General features: G+C 42.9%; 1 protein-coding gene across 1 annotated transcript in view; it reads right to left on the bottom strand.

Moving 5' to 3' along the window:
* Positions 1-4351, bottom strand: part of VAC14 (VAC14 component of PIKFYVE complex) — a 94698-nt gene extending 90347 nt beyond the window's left edge. The window contains exon 1 of the mRNA XM_060083786.1: positions 3960-4351. Coding sequence (XP_059939769.1) covers positions 3960-4063 — 104 coding nt within the window. The 5' untranslated portion in view covers positions 4064-4351. The remainder of the gene's footprint in view (positions 1-3959) is intronic.
* Positions 4352-18248: the final 13897 nt, after the last annotated feature.

Genomic DNA, 18248 nt, shown 5'->3' with positions numbered 1-18248 from the left:
CCCGCGTCTAGAGCTCCCCACACAGTAAGTGAGGAATCAGTAAGCATCTGCCCAGGGACCCATCTGTGCCGGTGGGCGGGGCCGCAGGGCAAGCTGTAGGGAAACACGGGCAAAGCCCCACACGCTGCCGTACTGGTGACAAGGGGTGGCCTGCTCATCTACAGCTAACCTGTTGGGTAAATCAGAATTGTACTTGGACGGGCCTAACCCCTAGTTTACAATTCAAGTTAGGAGGGACAAAGGGCACCACTACCAGGATCTCAAAACGCACACTGAGAAGGACCAGGTCCCCAGGGCGTGGCTGGGGACAGATGCTGATGCCAGGATGTGACTTGACATGCGTTTGCCTAGGGGTGAACCAACCCCTTGGGGGTGCCCCAAATAGCCCCCGTCAGCAGGACCTGGTCTCTCCACAGGGCACAGGCAGAGAGAAAAAGCAATTACAAAGGGAAGCAGAGGAAGTGAAGTTTGAAATCCGGGCGCCCCCAGTTCCAGGCTAGTGTGTCTTCAAAGAACACCCCGTCTCCTCTTTCATCTCCACGTTGTGAGCCACAGCTGGGGGATCTCAACTAGTTCTGAAGTTAATATTTGGCCCAGAAACTTATGATCACAAGTCCCAGTGACCTTTGCTGACATTAGGGTCACATGCATAGCTATTCTATGTCCCAGAGAAGAGATTTGCTTCATTCCTCTAAAAACTCTGGCTGACGAAGTATCCTCTAGAGATTGCTCAGAGCCTCCATTCTCAACTAGTCAGAGGTGTTGCAGGATGGCAGGAACACCCATTCCCCAGGAGGCACAATGCCCAGTGCTGGCCAGCTCCAAGCTCTCTACACTGCTCTCAACTTCACAAAGTGCCACACCGACTACCTTGTCCCTGACTGAGAAGGAGCCACAGACAGGCCAGGACGCATTTGGAACTGTCTTTCACCTAAGGAGAACCTGGGGCCTCATCTCAGCAACAAAACCACAGCCCCGCACTGGGCCCCTCGGCCTCTGTAACGCAGCTTGGGGACAACCTTAGGCTGCATGAGGACTGGGGAGCTGACCACTTCCCACGAACACACTCTAAGTATTCCAGGGGGTGGTTATTCCTCACAGCAACCTCCTTCTGTAGTTATTTATCATCTCATCATTTAGATTTGAAACAGAGCTTCAGGGAAACCATGTCCCTTTCTTGAGGTCACAGAGGATCTGAACCTTGGCACCTACAAAGCCCAGGCCCCCTCAACTGTACACCAGATCCTCCCGCCCATCTTCTTAAAGCACGTCAGCTGCAAAGTGCACACACCCAATTACAGAGGGTACTTCCCTCGTGCACAACTCAGGCCCCAACTGAAGTGCAGCTTTCTCTATGCCTTTTCACCACTGTCTAGTGTTAGACGTCTCTGAAGCATTCCTCCACCACACACGCGTGTACATACAGATGAGGTACATACCTGAGATGTTGAAATGAAGGTCTAGGGGTGGTCTTCTACCATTAAGGCAGGAAAGAAGTAACCACTTGCTGAGCACTTGCTACATGCTGGGTAATGTGGCAGATGCTTTACACGTGTTATCTCATTGAAACCTTAAAATAAGCCACGGAGCTAGGTACTATAATACCCATTTTACAGATGGGGGGAAATGAGGCTCAGAGATGTTTTGAAACATACAAGGTCACACAACTTATGGATGGTAGGTGCAGAAGTCAAACCTAGATTTTTCTGACACCAGGTCTGAAATCTACCACGTTACATTATCCCCTCTTCAAACATCAAAGCTCCCACCTGTTGGATGCCTACTGGGTGCCAGGCACTTTACATGCATTATTTCATTTAGCCTATCTCATTTCATTTGTTGATGTCCAAATGGCCCGGCCAGGAGGTGGCAGAGGTTTCAGCCACTGCACACACATTCCTATGTCTTCAGAGGAGACAGTCTTGGCTGTGGCTTTGTACTATTTTTAGAGAATTAAATAAAATAATGCACATAATGTGTTCTGCACTGCATATGCTCATGTAACAGTATTAGTGCAAAATCAGAATCAAACTGTGATGTTATACACACCTCACAAGATCATATTCATTCATTAACTGCTGACTGAGAACCTGCTTTGCTCCTGGCTCCAAGAAGGACAGAAAGATAATCCAGAGTTGTGTTTATTCCTGTGCTGTAAAAATTTCAGCCTGGACTTCGGGCTGCCATTTTTTTCCTGACAAATCCAAAGAACCATCCCAGTTCTCTATGTAACACGCTGTAATCAGGCAACATATTCAGGCAGCGATTTCCCAAAGAGAATCTGGCAGGTAAACGTCTCCTCCATCTGCTTTGCTGAGTATTTAAGTAACCTGGTTTCCACTTGCTTATTACTACTCTCCAATAACTGAACAGGAAAAGCGAAACATCTGCCTGTGAGAAAAGGCCCAAGAGCTTCTGAAAAGGCCCAAGAGTGAGTTAAGGAATTTGCTGGAGGTCAAAGAATGAGCGTCACACAACAGACTAGATTAGAGCTGTACAAAGCATTCTGCAGTGATGGAAATGTTCTAAAATCTGCACTGTCCATTATGGCAGCTGACAGCCACATGTGGCTATTGAACATGTCAGATATGGGCAGTGTGACTGAGGAACTGGATAAAATTTTTATTTTATCTTCAATAATTTAAATGTAAATAGCCACCCATGGCCAGTGGCTACCCTATTAGATAGGGCAAAACTACAATCCATATTTCCTGACGCCCAGACTGGCATTCTTTCAGTTTCACAGCCTGCCTCTTTCTACTCTTTTGAAATTACCCACCCACCAGACTTTATCACAATGATTTGGCTGGAAAAAAAATACAAATGTAAAATAACAGCAGAAAAACCTTAATGTTCGCAGTTAAATACCTTGTTTTGTAATTAAAAAAAAAAAAAGCAAAATGTCAGATCATGGTTACAAATACAGTGGAACCCCGTTATCCAGTTTCAGTTACCAATGGTCAACAGCAGGTCAGAAAATATTAAATGGAAAATCCCAGAAATAAACAATTTCTAAGTTTTAAACTGTATGCGGTTCAGAGTGGTGAGATGAAATCTTGTGCTATCCCACCAGGACATTAGTCATCCCTTCCTCCAGCATATCTATGCCGTATATGATACCCACACACTTAGTAGCTTCTGGGTTATCAGATTGACTGTCGGTATCACAATGCTTATGTTCAAATAGCCCTTATTTTACTTAATAATGGCCCTAAAGTGCAATGCTGGTGATGCCGGTCATTAGGATATCCTCTCACTGTGCTTAAACTTTACCATACATACGTAGGTATGGGAAAAAACATAGTGTATATAGAGTTTGGTATCATCCAAGGTTTCAGGCATCCACTGGGTGTCTGGGGACATATCCCCCACAGATAAGAGGGTACTGCTGTACGTGTAGTAAGACTGCGGAAACAAGAACAAATAATTCCTTCTTTCACTTTCAGGAAAGCGTGATATGACAGAGATAAACAGCCCTCTGAGCCTTGAGATTTTGGCTTATTTCTCCACTTGGTCAACTTACTGTCCCTTTCACTTCTCAGAAGCTGGGTAAGAAATGAAGCAGGTCAACATCGTTAGCAAATTCTCATGCTTCCTACCTCCCTCCCATCAGAGGTCACTCACTCTCTGATTTGCTTGTTTGCATGGAGACCACACTGAGGACGCACCATGTGCCAGGCACTGTGCAAAGCACCACGCATACATTTCGTTGCTTCGTTCTCATGGCAGCCCCTTCGGGGTACCAGGAGGTTAAATAATTTGGCCCACGTCAAGTCAGAAGCAAAGCTGGGACTGCCCATCTCCTGCTCTTAAGCACGGCCCTAAGGGCCTGAAACCTGGAGTAGCAACACTGGCTGCAAAGGCGTGAGGACCTGCCCGGAGGAGCGGGACCCCTGCAGAACCAGGACGGAGTCCAGGCTCCGCTCTCCACGACCAACCCGGGTGCCCGCGGCTCTTACTTCTCGATCTCCAGTGCTGCCACCTTCCGCTTTTCGTAGAGCTTGTCATTGAGGGCGCGCACGATGTTGGGCGTGAGCGGCGCGAAATCCTTCTCGGGGTTCATGGTGGCAGCTCGGGGCGATCCCCGGAGCCCCGCGACTCCTCAGCCCGCGGCAGCCCGGGCCGCGCCGGGGCTAGGGGAGTCTGCAACTCCGCGCTGCCTCCGGCGCCGGCTCATGGACCACGACGCCCCGGGCCGCCTGTCTCGCTCCGCCGCCGCGCGCCGCCTCGGAACCCGGGCCTGGACCCCGTCTCCGTACACCTGCCCCTGGCCGCCAAACAGCTCACGAGACCCGCTCCCGGCCAGCACCTGCCGGGCTCAAGGGGTAGCAGCCATGTTACTCAGATCAGGTGACTCTGCACCGACTTCCGCCTTCCGCCGCTAGGACCCGCCCCTCTCCAGCCGCGCCCCCGCACGCATCCGCAGGTGGATTAGCCGCGCCCCCACAAGGCTCCACCTTCTCCCATCACACTCCTGCTTGTAGACCCCCAAGGTATGGGTTTGGTTGGAGGCCTGCTTAGCAGGGCATGAATACCATGCACTCCACTGCCTGCACGTGGTAGGCTTGGAACATGGTGGGCTTCTGTACACGTTCCTGAGGACGAAGGGGCTCTTGGAGCCTGACTCGGTTAGCATAATTTATTCTATATCTACTGAATCCACTACTTCATCCACTGCTTAGTCACCACCCAGTTTCTCATATGCCAATGATTCCCAAATTAGAGTAATACCATCGTGATTTTCGCCATATCCTAGCCATTTGTACTATTATTTAAAAAATCTTTTCTCTAATCAACGAACTTAAAAAAATTTTAAATTCCTACTTTATCCTTGCTTATGCCCTATAATCATGGGTTTGAATAGTGATATATATATTTCTAAAACACATCAAAAAATTGCAATTAAAAACAGAATAATCTGTCTATTGTGACCCCAAAAGTGGGTTCACCTCTTGGTGGGTATTGAGCCAAAAGTCACAACCAAGCCAAAGTTGGGGAGAAAGAAGCATTTATTATTTCTTGCAGCAAGTAAGGAGAACATCAGTGATCTCTGCCAAAGCAGTGTCTCCCCCAACAGCAAATTTGGGGAAGTTTTAAGCTAAAGGCACATAAGTATTCATGAAGGGGTTGAGCAGTGGAGAATTCAGCACAGAATTCGGGCCACAGTCGACAGACTCCAAGCTTTAGCTGATTGAAGTCACCAGCGTCAACGTCATCATTCCATCCTCCTCCTAGGTGTGGGCCTTAGTTCTTGCAGTACTCAAAGACCGTATCAGATTGTTATGCACCTCCCTTGAGGAGGAAATAGGACTCTGTTTTATAGTTGAACTGTTTTTCTTGACTGCTTTTCCTTTGTTCTTGCATTCCCTTACTTCCCTTAATATCAATGATTACTAAGACCTGTTCCAGGGCAGGCACTGTGGCCAGATTTAGGTCACAAAACAGCTTAGGCCACTTCTCTTATGTTAAGAAAGCCTTGCCTGGTACTCTTTCTCCAGGGACCCCCTACTCTACCTGCTTATACTACCACCTAATATCTCAGGTACCAACAGTGGTTGTCACCCCACCATTTGGGACTCAGGATGTGTTATCATGCTCTGATACCTTGGAGGGCTGGGTTACAGACAGCACAAGCCCCAAATGTGTTGCTTGCAGGCCTCCAGATGGATCCACTAGAAAGCAGCCCCTCCAAGTGCTTTGAAATGTCACACTAAATCCTGGAACAGAAATTGAAGCTATGTGCTAAAAATTTTAAATGCACTTTATTGATTCAGTGTGGCTAAAGATACAGTAACAGGGAGATGCATCAGAGTTCCTTATCATAAGCTTCCGCAGTGGACAGGGACTTAGGACAAGGGTATATCACAGTGGAACCCAATGAGGATTAATATTGTTAAAAAACAAAATTCAGCTGAGTAAATTTGAGGATCTAATTGGATTTATTCAACAATTTATGACTGGCAGCATCCCATCTAGCAGACAGGAGCTTCAAAGAGCTTCAAATACTTTTATAGGCAGAAGGGGGAGGGGGCTGGGAAGGAAGTGGATGGGTTTAGGTATGTCACAATCCTTTGGAGAAAGGGAGTGTTTATTATGCAGATTACCTCACCAGAGCTGATCAGGTAATTCCAGATTAACTAGTTAAAAGTCACATTCCTGGGAGAAGCTGAAACTACAATTAGGTTAGTTATTAAGTCTTGATTTTCTGACATGGGTTTAGCACAAGTGACTCAGTTTGGGCTTTTTCTTTTTTTAACAATGTGAACATAACACTGGTGGTACTTTTTTCTGAGTGAAAAGCACTCATTTAAAGCTTATAACAGTTTTGAAAATGGAGTGTTATTCTCAATCCACAGATCAGAATCTATGGGACACAAGTGAGGGGTTATAGGTGGGTAGAATTCTGAGATGGCCCCTAAGAGTCCCTCCCTTTTGGGTATATGCCCTGTGCAAAACCCTCCCTTCAACTGTGATTGAGTCTTGTAAATATGATGGACTGTCATTCTAACAAGTATTGCGTTATATAGAAGAGATTTTGCAGATGTAATTGAGGTCCCTAATCATCTGACTGTGAGTTACTAAAAAGGGAGATTATTCTGAGTGGGTCTGAGCTAATCATGTGCGGACTTAAAAACCATTAGAAGAGATTTTAAGTGGGAAGGAGATTCTCCTGCTGACCTTGAGAAGTCAACAGTAACAACAGTGAACTGTTTATGACAGGTCATTTGGTAAGGACCTGAGAATGGTCTCTAGTTGCTAAAAATGGTCCCCTGTTGTCAGTTGCCAAGAAAATGGGACTTCAAATGACTGCAAGGAAATGAATTTTGTCAACAGACTGAGAGAGTTTGGAAGAGACTCTTTCCCCAGTTGACTCTCCAGATGAGGATGCAGCTGGCTGGTTCATTAGCAGGGGCTTTTGAAGATGGAATTTTAAGAAAAGGGTTGGCAGGTATCTAAACACATATAGATCTAAGCTTTCATAAATGCTTCTCTGCCTTAAGTCTAGAGGAAGAAATTCTTCTTGATGAGCCAGTAAGTTCTGCTGAAGTTTTCTTTTAGATTTTGGAGACAAGAATTTAACAACAACTTTGTGGTTTGTTACAAGATGTGTTTCAAAGCTGTAAGGTTTTTTTTTTCTAAGAACTACTTGTCTGTAGAAAGCCTTATTTCTCCCCCATCATTTCAACATTTACTTTCTTTCATAAATGAGACCTCTGTGAGACCATCAGCATTGAATGAGATACACATTGAACCATGTTCGGCATCTGGTTTCAATTATTTTAGATTCAAGTGATGATCTAAGAAACGAGGAGCCTCAGCTGAATTAGTTTGATTCTTCTAACGGTTTGGACTCAAAGCACCTGCCCATTTTCCCATCCGCCTTCAGATTTAGGGGAGATTAAGAACTTAAGGTAGAGAATCTTTGAGACTGTTACAGAAAATTTAAAAAATTCAGGTCTTTGTTCGTTAACCGGTCAGATGGAATTTGGGGGTCAGAAAGAACTAGAATGGTAAATTTAATTGTAACTCAAGTTGCACCCAATATTTAAAGACTACTAAATGTGCACGATACAGTAAAAATTCACACGGTAAGAAATTACTAAATGTTTAGAAATCCAAATTTTCACCTTTTTCTGTTTTTAGTACCCGCTCCCCGGGTGACAAAGTGGACTCAAGTTTCCGTTACCCCTTACTCAACAAGGGGTGGTGGTACTACACGCTTACCTTGGGGAAACAACTTTCCCTTTATAACTGGACAGGAAAATCGTTTGGTGACAGAGAAGGCTAAAGGAAACGGAGGCCGGTGGTGTGACCGTAGCACAGGCCCGCGGTTACTCTTGAGGAGACGGCCTCAGCCCCAAACCACCTGGACCACCTACACCTAACAGGACCGCTTTTCCCGCCGAGTCTCGCCCTCTGGCCAGTGTCACTACAGCCCGCCCACCCGAAGCCGTCGTCGTGGTAACGCTGTTTGGTCCCACCCCATCCCTTCGCCCCGCCCACCGCCTTGTATATTAGTAGTCAGCCGGGCTTCGATTGGTCCATCCGTCCTTCACTCTGGGAGAGGTTCCGGTCTGCGGGAACTCGTATTTGAATTTGTGGCCCCGGGAGTTCGTGAGGTGAGGAAAGGAGCTGGGCGTCTTCCTGGAGCCGACTAACTCGGTGGTGAGTGACCCTGAGGGGAGAAGGACGATAAGGGCGGCCGAAGTGCAGGGACGCTGAGTCAAACAACCTCCCTCCCTGAGGGAAGCCCCTCTGTTCGCTTCCTCGCAGCCTCTAGGTTCTTCTCTCACGTAGTTTTCCTCGCGAGACAATTTCCTCACGTAGTTGTCTCAGAGACAACGCTCCCGCCCCTCTTCTGTCGCCCCTGGAGGGAGGCTTCTCCTGACGCTCCGTTTTCCTTTTCTTTCGCGAACGGTGTCTCTCAGTTCCTTCCCTCCCCAGTAGCAACCCTCCGACCCTGCCGTGCTTACACCTCCCCCAAGTGTACCTGACTCCCCCCGACCTCTTTCGTAATTATATCCGGCTCTCCATCACCAACACTGTCAGAAACTTTCTACCTGCTCTTGACAGTGTGGAAAAGACTCCTGAGCAACTTGAAGCGCGGTATAAAGCGCTACAGAAATGTAAGCTCTTGTCCCAGTTGTTGACTCTGAATGAGGATGGATTCATATCGAAAAAAGGACTATTTTGTTCTTGGTCGGACCCTGTTGAGACATACTTTTCGTATTGGCGTTATGAATACTGTCTAGACCTTAAAACAACAAAGCCAATAGGTCTGTTGGAGTACAAACTTTGAGGCTTGATCCAAAACATAAAAACAACCACTGGTAGAAAAGACTTCTTTTCATTAATTTCTGTGTTTATGATGATCTGACTCCCCCCCACCCAGCCCCCACGTACTGAATTTCAAATTGAGGTCAGAACCATTTAAGGAGTTTTACAGTGTAAACGGACATCTTTTCCTACGTGCCCTGTGTTACTATGAAAATCTACTTTCTTTCCAGTTTGATAATTCAACTTCATATTCTGGATGTCCAGCCTCTGGAAACAGAGGTTCTTAACTTGGGGGGTGTGTGTGTGTGTGTGTCATAGTCCCCTTGAAGAGCCAAGAAAACCTTGGAGTTTTTTATAAAATATGACGCATAGAAATTTTATACCAATTTCAGGGAGTTTTAAAGTCCACTTTGAAGTATGGATATCCGAAGGACCTCAGTCCAGGTCTAGAGGTTTATTTTTATTTTTTTAAAAAGTAGAAGTAGTTAAACAGCCAAAGCAGCTAAGTGTTTTACTTCTAAAAAATGGCCGTCATTTAATTTGAGTTGTTTTAAGATATGTAGTTCTCAAGGAAGTGGGGGTTGAGAAGGCTGAAGCAGTTGTATTAGTGTTGCCAAACCAAACTTGGATTTGCTCCACCGTGCACAGTAAAGCCAATCTACTGACAATGGGCTGTGATGAAGAAAAAAAAGTGCAGCATTTATTGCAGGCACCAAACAAGCAGTCAAGGTAGGTAATGCTCAAAAGGCCCAAATTCGCTGATGGCTTTCAGGGAAAGGTTTTTAAAGACAGGATGAGAGAGAGGGTTGCCGGGTGTATGATCAGCTCATGGACATTCTTCTAATTGGTTGTTGGTGAGGTAATTAGGAGTCGATATCATTAAATCTTCTGGTTCCAGCTGGTCTGGGTCAGCATGCGGTTAACTTCTTCCACCTGGTGTGGGTTTCAGCATCTGCAAAAGAGCGCGAAGGATATGGCTCAGAACATTATGTATAGCCCTTAAGGAGGAACTAAAGGTCCTTGATTTTGTTTTATGGCTGAACTATTATTATTTTGTCTTGCTTGATTGTTTTCCTTTGTTTCTGTGTTTTCTCACTTCTGATTAAATTTTGTTCTTTGGGACTTGGGGAAGGCCTGGGAGGCTAAAGCTTTTCTGCAAACTAGAGGCAGGTGGAGGACATGGGGGAGAGGAGAATCTGCTGGGAAGGCCCCATAGGATTCTACTCAGATACATTAGTAGCATAGCTTCAAAGTGAGCACTGAGTTAAGAATTTTAGAGAAGACACTGAAATGCTTTCTAAAGTTATAGGAAGGTCATTCATAGATGAGGGTATGGGCACACAGGCATACAAGAAGAAAATTGATACGATTTTGTATCTTTTTGAGTTAACATAAAAACTAGGAAAATTCTTTTTTTATTTCAGGGTTCAATTTGATATTCAATTTTTACAAATTTTTTATTGGAGTATAGTAGATTTAGTTTCAGGTGTACAGCAAAGTGAATCAGTTATACATATAAAATTGTTGATCAACAGGGAGTTAAAATAATTTATGTGGCTTAATTTTTTGGATTTTTATATTAAAATAATTTTTATTGTGAAAAAATAACGTGTCCTGAATATAATTTATATTGTCAAGCATTATTTTTTTTCACATTAGAACTTTAGTTCACCTGAAAGTTTGTGTATGATGTGATAAATAGCTTTTACTAAAACTCTTTCATTGTTCTGTTGCTGTTTAGAAAACCATGGCTCATGGGCCAAATCTGGCTCACCATCTGTTTTTGTAAATAAAATTCTGTTGGAACACAGGCACATCCATTTAGTTACTTGTTGTCTGGCTGTTTTTGTGCTACAACGTCAGAGTTGAGTAGTTGTGACAGAGACTGACTATATGGACTTCAAAGCTTAATATATTACTGTCTAGCCCTTAACAGAAAAACTTTGCCAACCCCTGAAATAGGACATCCTTTCCTCACCAATTGGATAATGTCATGTTCCCATATAGTTTCAATATATATGTGTTTGTTTTTGACCTTTTCTAGTCTATTGCATGTGTCTAGCTCTGCACATATAGCAGCGTTTTAATTACTTTAGCACTAAAATAAGACAATATCCAATAGGTTAACTGCTTCCCTTACTCCCTATACCAAGTTGTTCTTTGCCTTATTTATTCTTGGCCCTTGGATCCTTCATACTATTTTTTTAAATTTATTTTCTTTTTATTTATTTATTTTTGGTCGCATTGGGTCTTCGTTGCTGCGCGCGGGCTTTCTCTATTTGCCGTGAGCGGGGGCTACTCTTTGTTGTGGTGCTCCGGTTTCTCATTGCGGTTGCTTCTCTTGTTGCAGAGCACGGGCTCTAGGCACGTGGGCTTCAGTAGTTGTGGCACATGGGCTTCAGTAGTTGTGGCTCGGGAGCTCTAGAGAGAAGGCTCAGTAGTTGTGGCGCATGGGCTTAGTTGCTCTGTTGGATGTAGGATCTTCCTGGAGCAGGGCTTGAACCTGTGTCCCCTGCATTGGCAGGCGGATTCTTAACCACTGCGCCACCAGGGAAGTCCCCTTCATACTAACTTTTATGATCAGCTTATTAAATACCATGAGAAATCTTTTGGGGGTTTCAATAAGAATTGCTTTGAATATACACGTTAATTTGGGAAGAGTTGTCATCTTTACAATATTCAGTCTTTCCATCCGTGAACATAGTGTATCCTGATTTTTTTCATGTGTTTTATTTTTTCTTTTATTTTATTTTTGGCCATGGGGCATGTGGGATCTTAGTTCAAACCCACGCCCCCTGCAGTGGAAGTGCAGCGTCTTAACCACTGGACCACCAGGGAAGTCCCTGTTTTCATATCTTTTAATGTGATATTAAGATTGTTTAGAGTGTTCATAGGGAGATTGGTCTTGGTTTTGCTTTCTTGTGATTGTCTGGTTTTAGAATTAAGACAGTGTCTGACTTCTTTAAATGACCTGAGATGTGTTGTATTCTTCTCTATTTCTTGAAAGATTTTGTATAGGTTTGGTATTTTTTTGTTAAATATTTGATAGAAAACACCAATGCATTCATCTAGACCTGGCACTTTATTTGTGAGGAGGTTTTAATGAAATTTTAAAAATGAGAGTAAATTCTATTTGCCTATAACTTACCATTTCTGGCATTTTATTTCTTCTTGTAGATTCAAGTTTTCATCAGTATGAAAAACTTCCTTTCACATTGCTTATGGTATGGCTTGTTGGTAATGAATTCTCTTAGTTTTTTTTTTTTTTTGCGGTACACGGGCCTCTCACCGCTGTGGCCTCTCCCGTCGCGGAGCACAGGCTCCGGACGCGCAGGCTCAGCAGCCATGGCTCACGGGCCCAGCCGCTCCGCGGCATGTGGGATCTTCCCGGACCGGGGCACGAACCCGTGTCCCCTGCATCGGCAGGCGGACTCTCAACCACTGCGCCACCAGGGAATCCCTGTTAGTGTTTTTTTAACTTGAAAATGTTTTTAGTTAATATATATTCTTTTAAAGGTGTGACTCATGTCTTGTATTATGGCCGACTTGGCCCTTGCCTTCCTTACCTCTGTCACATCCAGTTCCTTGCCTAGACGTTTGGAATCTTGTCTCTTCTTCCACATCTTCCAAAGCATCACTACTTCCAAATCCCACTACTCCACTGCTCTTTAGAGTCAGCTCTGACCTCAGCCTCACTTGGGGCTTAAGGTTAAGTTTTTTGAGAACAGTGGGAGTAGCGGCATGTGACCATAGAAGGAGGGGCCTGAGAACTGGACCCAAAGTGACAATCAGTTTTGGACAGGGAAACGTAGGAGATGAGTAGGAAAAGACACACAAAGAAACAGAACACATGGGAGAAGCACGTGAGGGCATTTGTGTGCACCCAAAAGAAAATGTGCGAGAACGTACCTGCAAAATTAATCTTAAAGGAACCACGTTTTGTGCCAAAAAAAAAATACTAATTCCCTATGTGACCTCAGGCAATTTTTTTCCTGTCTAAAGCATAAGCTTCTCCTTAAGATGAAGGGGTAAACCAAGTTGATTTCTGAGAACCTTCCAGAGCTAAGATGCTGTGACAGCGACCTGTGGGTCACAGAATTGATGCGAGTGAATGGACTGCCTTTAATGAGTCTAAACCCTCAGCCCAGGGAGCAGAGATCCAGGGATGAACTGGAGGGTAGGGAAATGGAGGAGAGAGGAACTTGAGTACAAAACTTTGTGTACATGTGCACTGCTCTGGCAAAGGGTCCAGAACTATCAGCGGGGTTGGTGGCTCAAAGGGTCTGAAGATCTGGATCTTGGAGACTTTTCTGTTTTGGAAACTGCATGGCTCCGAGACCACCAAACCCAGCCCTCACCTTCCCTTCCAGCTCCCAGCAAGTCAAAATCTATTGATCCAGGGAGAGAGGAGGTTTTTAGTTAGATATTTGGAGTCATTCTTATCTTTGTTCTCCTGTATGTAATGTCTTTTATTTTTTTTTCCTGGCTGCTGCTTTTTTAAAAAAGTCGGTTTTATTGAGGCTTAATTTACATATGGTAAAATTCACTCTTTTTAGGAATATAGTTCTTAGAGTTTTGATAAATGTAAACAGTTGTAAACTACCACCATAATCAAGATACAGAGTATTTCTGTAAGTTTATAAAGTTCTCTCATGCTCCTTTATCAATTCTCAGACCCCATACCTATCCTCTAGCAATTGCTGATCTGATATCTGCCACTATAGGTTTGCATTTTGAGAACATCATGTTAATGGAATTCTGTATGCCTTTTATGTCTGGCTTCTTTAACTTAGCATAATGCATTTAAGATTCATCCATGTTGTTGCATGTATCAGTAGTTTATTCCTTCTTATGTGTGAGTAGTACTCCATTATACATATGTACCATAATCTGTTTATCCATTAGCCAGTTAATGGACATTTGGGTTGTTTCCAGGCTTTGGCTATTAGCAATAAAGCTGCTGTAACCATTTGCCTACAGGTCGTAAATCTTTATTTTTGCTGGGTGACCACCTAGGAATGAAACTACTAGGTCATATGATAAGTGTATATTTAACATCCTAAAATACTGCCAAACTTTTTTCCAAAGTAGCTATTCCATTTGTTTTCCTATCCACAGCACATGACAGTTCTAGTTATTCTACATTCACATCAGCTCTTGATGATGTTAGTAGTTTAAATTTAACTATTCCATTCCATTCTATCAGTGTATATTGATGTTTCACTGTAGTTTTTTTTTTTTTTGTGGTACACGGGCCTCTCACTGTTGTGGCCTCTCCCTTTGCGGAGCACAGGCTCCGGACGCGCAGGCTCAGTGGCCATGACTCACGGGCCCAGCCGCTCCGTGGCATATGGGATCCTCCTGGACCAGGGCACGAACCCATGTCCCTTACATCAGCAGGTGGACTCCCAACCACTGTGCCACCAGGGAAGCCCTCACTGTAGTTTAAAAAAAAGTTTTTTTAAAAAATTTTGGCTCTGCTGGGTCTCTGTTGTGGCACAAGGGCTTCTCTAGTTGCAGCACACAGGCTTAGTTGCCCCCCGGCATGTGGGGTCTTAGTTCCCCAACCAGGGATCAAACCCACGTCCCCTGCATTGGAAGGCGGATTCTTAACCACTGGACCACAAGGGAATTCCCTCATTGTAGTTTTAATTGCATTTCTCTGAGGACCAATGGTGTAGAGCATCTTTCATGTATTTTTTTTCTATATATATATCTTCTTTGGTGGAGCATTATTAAAATCTTTTGCCTATTTTTTGGACAGCTTTATTGTGTTATAATTACAGCAAATTACATATAATTAAATCATAGTTTGATATGTTTTGGCATATGGATACACCCATTAAATCATCACTACAATCAAATTAATGTACATGCTACAACATGGATGGACCTTGAAGACGTATGCTTAGCGAAAGAAGCCAGTCACAAAAGGCCACATACTGTATGAGTCTGTTTACATAAAATATCCAGAATAGGCAGTCTATAGAGACAGAATGTAAATTAGTGGTTGCCAGGCACTGGGACAGGGGAGAACGGGGAGTGGGTATGGGTTTTTTTTTTTTTTTTTTTGAGTAGACATGGGGTTTTGGGGGGGATGACGAAAATATTTGGAATTAGATACTTGTGATGGCTGCATAGGTTGTGAATATTCTAAAAAACTACTGAACTGTGCAGTTTAAAAGGCAATTTTTATGGTATATGAATTATATCTTAATAAGGCTGTTCAAAGAAAGGGAAAAAACTACTAGTTGTGATCCATTTATGGGTTATTCAAACAGCATTGTTTATAACTGCAAATACATGGAAACTAACTTAATGTCCATCAATAGACGAATGAGTATAGAAAATGGTTGCATACTCTCAGAATGAAAAAGTGAAGAAGGTATTAAAATAATGAAGTGAAATATGTATCAGTATGATGAACCTCACAGGCATAGTTTGAGCCAAAAAAAAAAGATTACAGAGTAATCTCTAACAGGTATAATACCAAATTAAAGTTTAAAAATATGTTGTAGAACACAATCTAATTTATTAAAAGTATAAAATTGAACATGGGGATCATAAACATCAGTTTCCAGGTAGTAATTAGTTGTGGAGATAACTAGTGGCATTTACTTGTAGTGGAGGAGGGGAAGAGAAGAAGGATGTCATTAAGGAAGAATTTGTAGTGTGTTTAAGCTATATTTGGCAATGTGTTACTTCTTAAGCTGTATGATAGGTATATAGGAGTTAGTTTTACTTGATTTTTACTTTTAGAATATTTCAAATAATTTTTATAAGAAAATACAAAGGACACAACAAAATGGAGGTAGAACCTGGAAGGAATAAATAAGGTAAAATTTTTCTCCTTACAAAAGAGCACAGGGACTTCCCTGGCAGTCCAGTGGTTAAGACTGCATGCTTCCAGTGCAGGGGACGCGGGTTCAATCCCTGGTCGGGGAACTAAGATCCAGCATGCGTGGCCAAAAAAATAAAATAAAATGAAATAAAATAAGCCCTGATGACTCTCAAAAAAAAAAAAAAAACACAATAGCAAATGTACCACTGAGGATAGATAACAACCAATTGAGAAAAGGATGTTGGGGGAAGACTGATTTGCGTTCATGAAGTCATAATCATATAACTTCTTTTAAAGAAGTTGTGGTTTCCTTTGGAAATACTACACCAAGCAAAAATGTAAAGCATGATGACCTGAACGCAATTTCATTAATGCATATTTTGTAAAGTGGTTCTGCTCTCAGAAGTGAATCAGGTAGTCTCGGAGGAAAACAAGGATGTGGGGTGTGAGCAAAAGCCATAAGGAGATCTTTCTTACATGGCAAAGGAGCTCAGTTAAAAGGTAATCACCTAATCAGGAGGTCCCATGAAAAACAGATAACACAGCTGAAACAGGGTAAATTGAATGGTTTCTAGTTTGTTTATTGGTATCAGTCCCTATTCTGGTTTTAGGGAATTATAAAGATTTGATCCCTGTCCTCAAGGAGGATAGGAATGTATTCTAACTACACCATCAAGCCTGTTACCTGGAAAGAGAAATTTTTGTAGAGAGGGCTTTATAGGAGGTATAAGTTCAGAGTGCTAGGGTCATTTAAAAAGCACTACTCACAGAGAAATGAAGCAAACAGGAGGCCCAAGGGGCTTCCAGAAACCCAGACCTGCAGAATATGGATAGAAATTATTAGAACTCTGTACAGCTTCTTAAATTTAGAGACAGTCTCTGGTGTGGGTTGAATTGTGTCCTTCCCCACCCCCCTGCCCCAAAACATGTTTAAGTCTTTGACCCTTGTTATTTGTGAATATGATTTTATTTGGAAATAAGGTTTTTGAAGATTTTATCCAAGTTAAGATGAGGTCATACTGGATTAGGGTAGGTCCTGATCTGGTGTCTGGTATCTTTATAAGAGAAAGAGGAAGGAGATTTGAATACAGAGACCCAGAGAGCACACACACTGAGGGAAGATTCTGGCCATGTGATGATGGAAACAGATTGGAATTACGCAGCTGCAAACCAAAGAACACAAAGGATTTTCGGCAACCACTAGAAACTAAGAAGAGGGAAAGAGGGAGCCTTCTCTCAAGTCCTCAGAGGGAGCATGGCCCTGCTGCTACCTTGATTTCAGACTTCTAATCTCCAGAACTGAGAGAGGATAAATTTCTGTTGTTTTAAACCTCTCAGTTTGTATGGTAATTTGTCATTGCTGTCCTAATACATTCTTCATCTTCATTACTTTTGCTAGGCACTGCCTAGTTCCCTACAGCAATTAGCAATAAAATACTTTAAAATGCAAATGACTACTGTGCTTGCTTGGTGAGACATAACTTAAAAGAAAAACACTGGGTAGGTAAGATTTTTTGTTTTTGCATAATGGAGGAAAAGATAACCTAAAATACCCTCTCCTACAAACATATATATATATATATAAAAGTAAAGTCCCCAGGGTCCAGAAACAAAGTGCTGGAAGAAAAGAGCAATAAGCCTGCAGGCTGATCAAACTGCTATACTGAGAGCAAGGAGATACAGGTCTCAGTAATCAAGAGGCTTGAGTTTTATTTTTTTAAATTAATTTATGTTTGGCTGCATTGGGTCTTTGTTGCTGTGCATGGGCTTTCTCTAGCTGCGGCAAGCGGTGGCTTCTCTTGTTGCGGAGCATGGGCTCTAGGGGCGCGGGCTTCAGTAGTTGTGGCTCGTGGGCTCTAGAGTGCAGGCTCAGTAGTTGGGGGTGCATGGGCTTAGTTGCTCCGCGGCATGTGGGATCTTTCTGGACCAGGGATTGAACCTGTGTCCCCTGCATTGGCAGGCGGATTCTTAACCACTGTGCCACCAGAGAAGTCCCGAGGCTTGAGTTTTAGAGGCATACAGCCTCAAGAGATGAGGTCTTGGGGTCCTGAAGAGTCAAGTGGTTAGAAATCAGATCCCTGCAATTGGCCCTTCTTTATTTAATATAATTACTAATATATTAACAATTAAAAATATGTTGATTTGATATTTACCATGTTATTATGTCTCATTTTTTTTCTTTTTTGCTTTCTGTTGAATTGATTTTTTAAATAATTTCATTTCCCCCCTCTGTTCTATATTCTTGATTTATCAAATGTATCATTGCCTTACATTTACTCTCATGTTTTCATATTTTGCTATTATTTTATATTTTAATTTTCTAGATATTTAAAATACCCTAAGACGTTATCGTTACTGTAGATTTACCTTTTTTTGTGACTTTCCATTCCTTCCTCTCCTAGCTTCCATTGGTGGGATCGTTTTCCTTCTGCCCGAAGAATGCCCTTCAGTATTTATTTGAATATGGATTTGTTGAGGACAGATTCTCATAATTTTTCATATATCTGAAAACAGTCTTCATTTCACCTCCATTGATGAAGGGTAGTTTTGTCAGTTATGGATTGATTGATTGTTTGGTTTTCCCATCCCTTTGAGGGTGTAATTCCATTGTCTTCTGGTCTCTACTGTT

The sequence above is a fragment of the Mesoplodon densirostris genome, chromosome 19 (genome assembly GCF_025265405.1).
Source record: "Mesoplodon densirostris isolate mMesDen1 chromosome 19, mMesDen1 primary haplotype, whole genome shotgun sequence".
NCBI lineage: Eukaryota > Metazoa > Chordata > Mammalia > Artiodactyla > Ziphiidae > Mesoplodon > Mesoplodon densirostris.
Note: the sequence above shows the minus strand (reverse complement) of the source record. Positions and strands in the feature narration are given on the sequence as shown.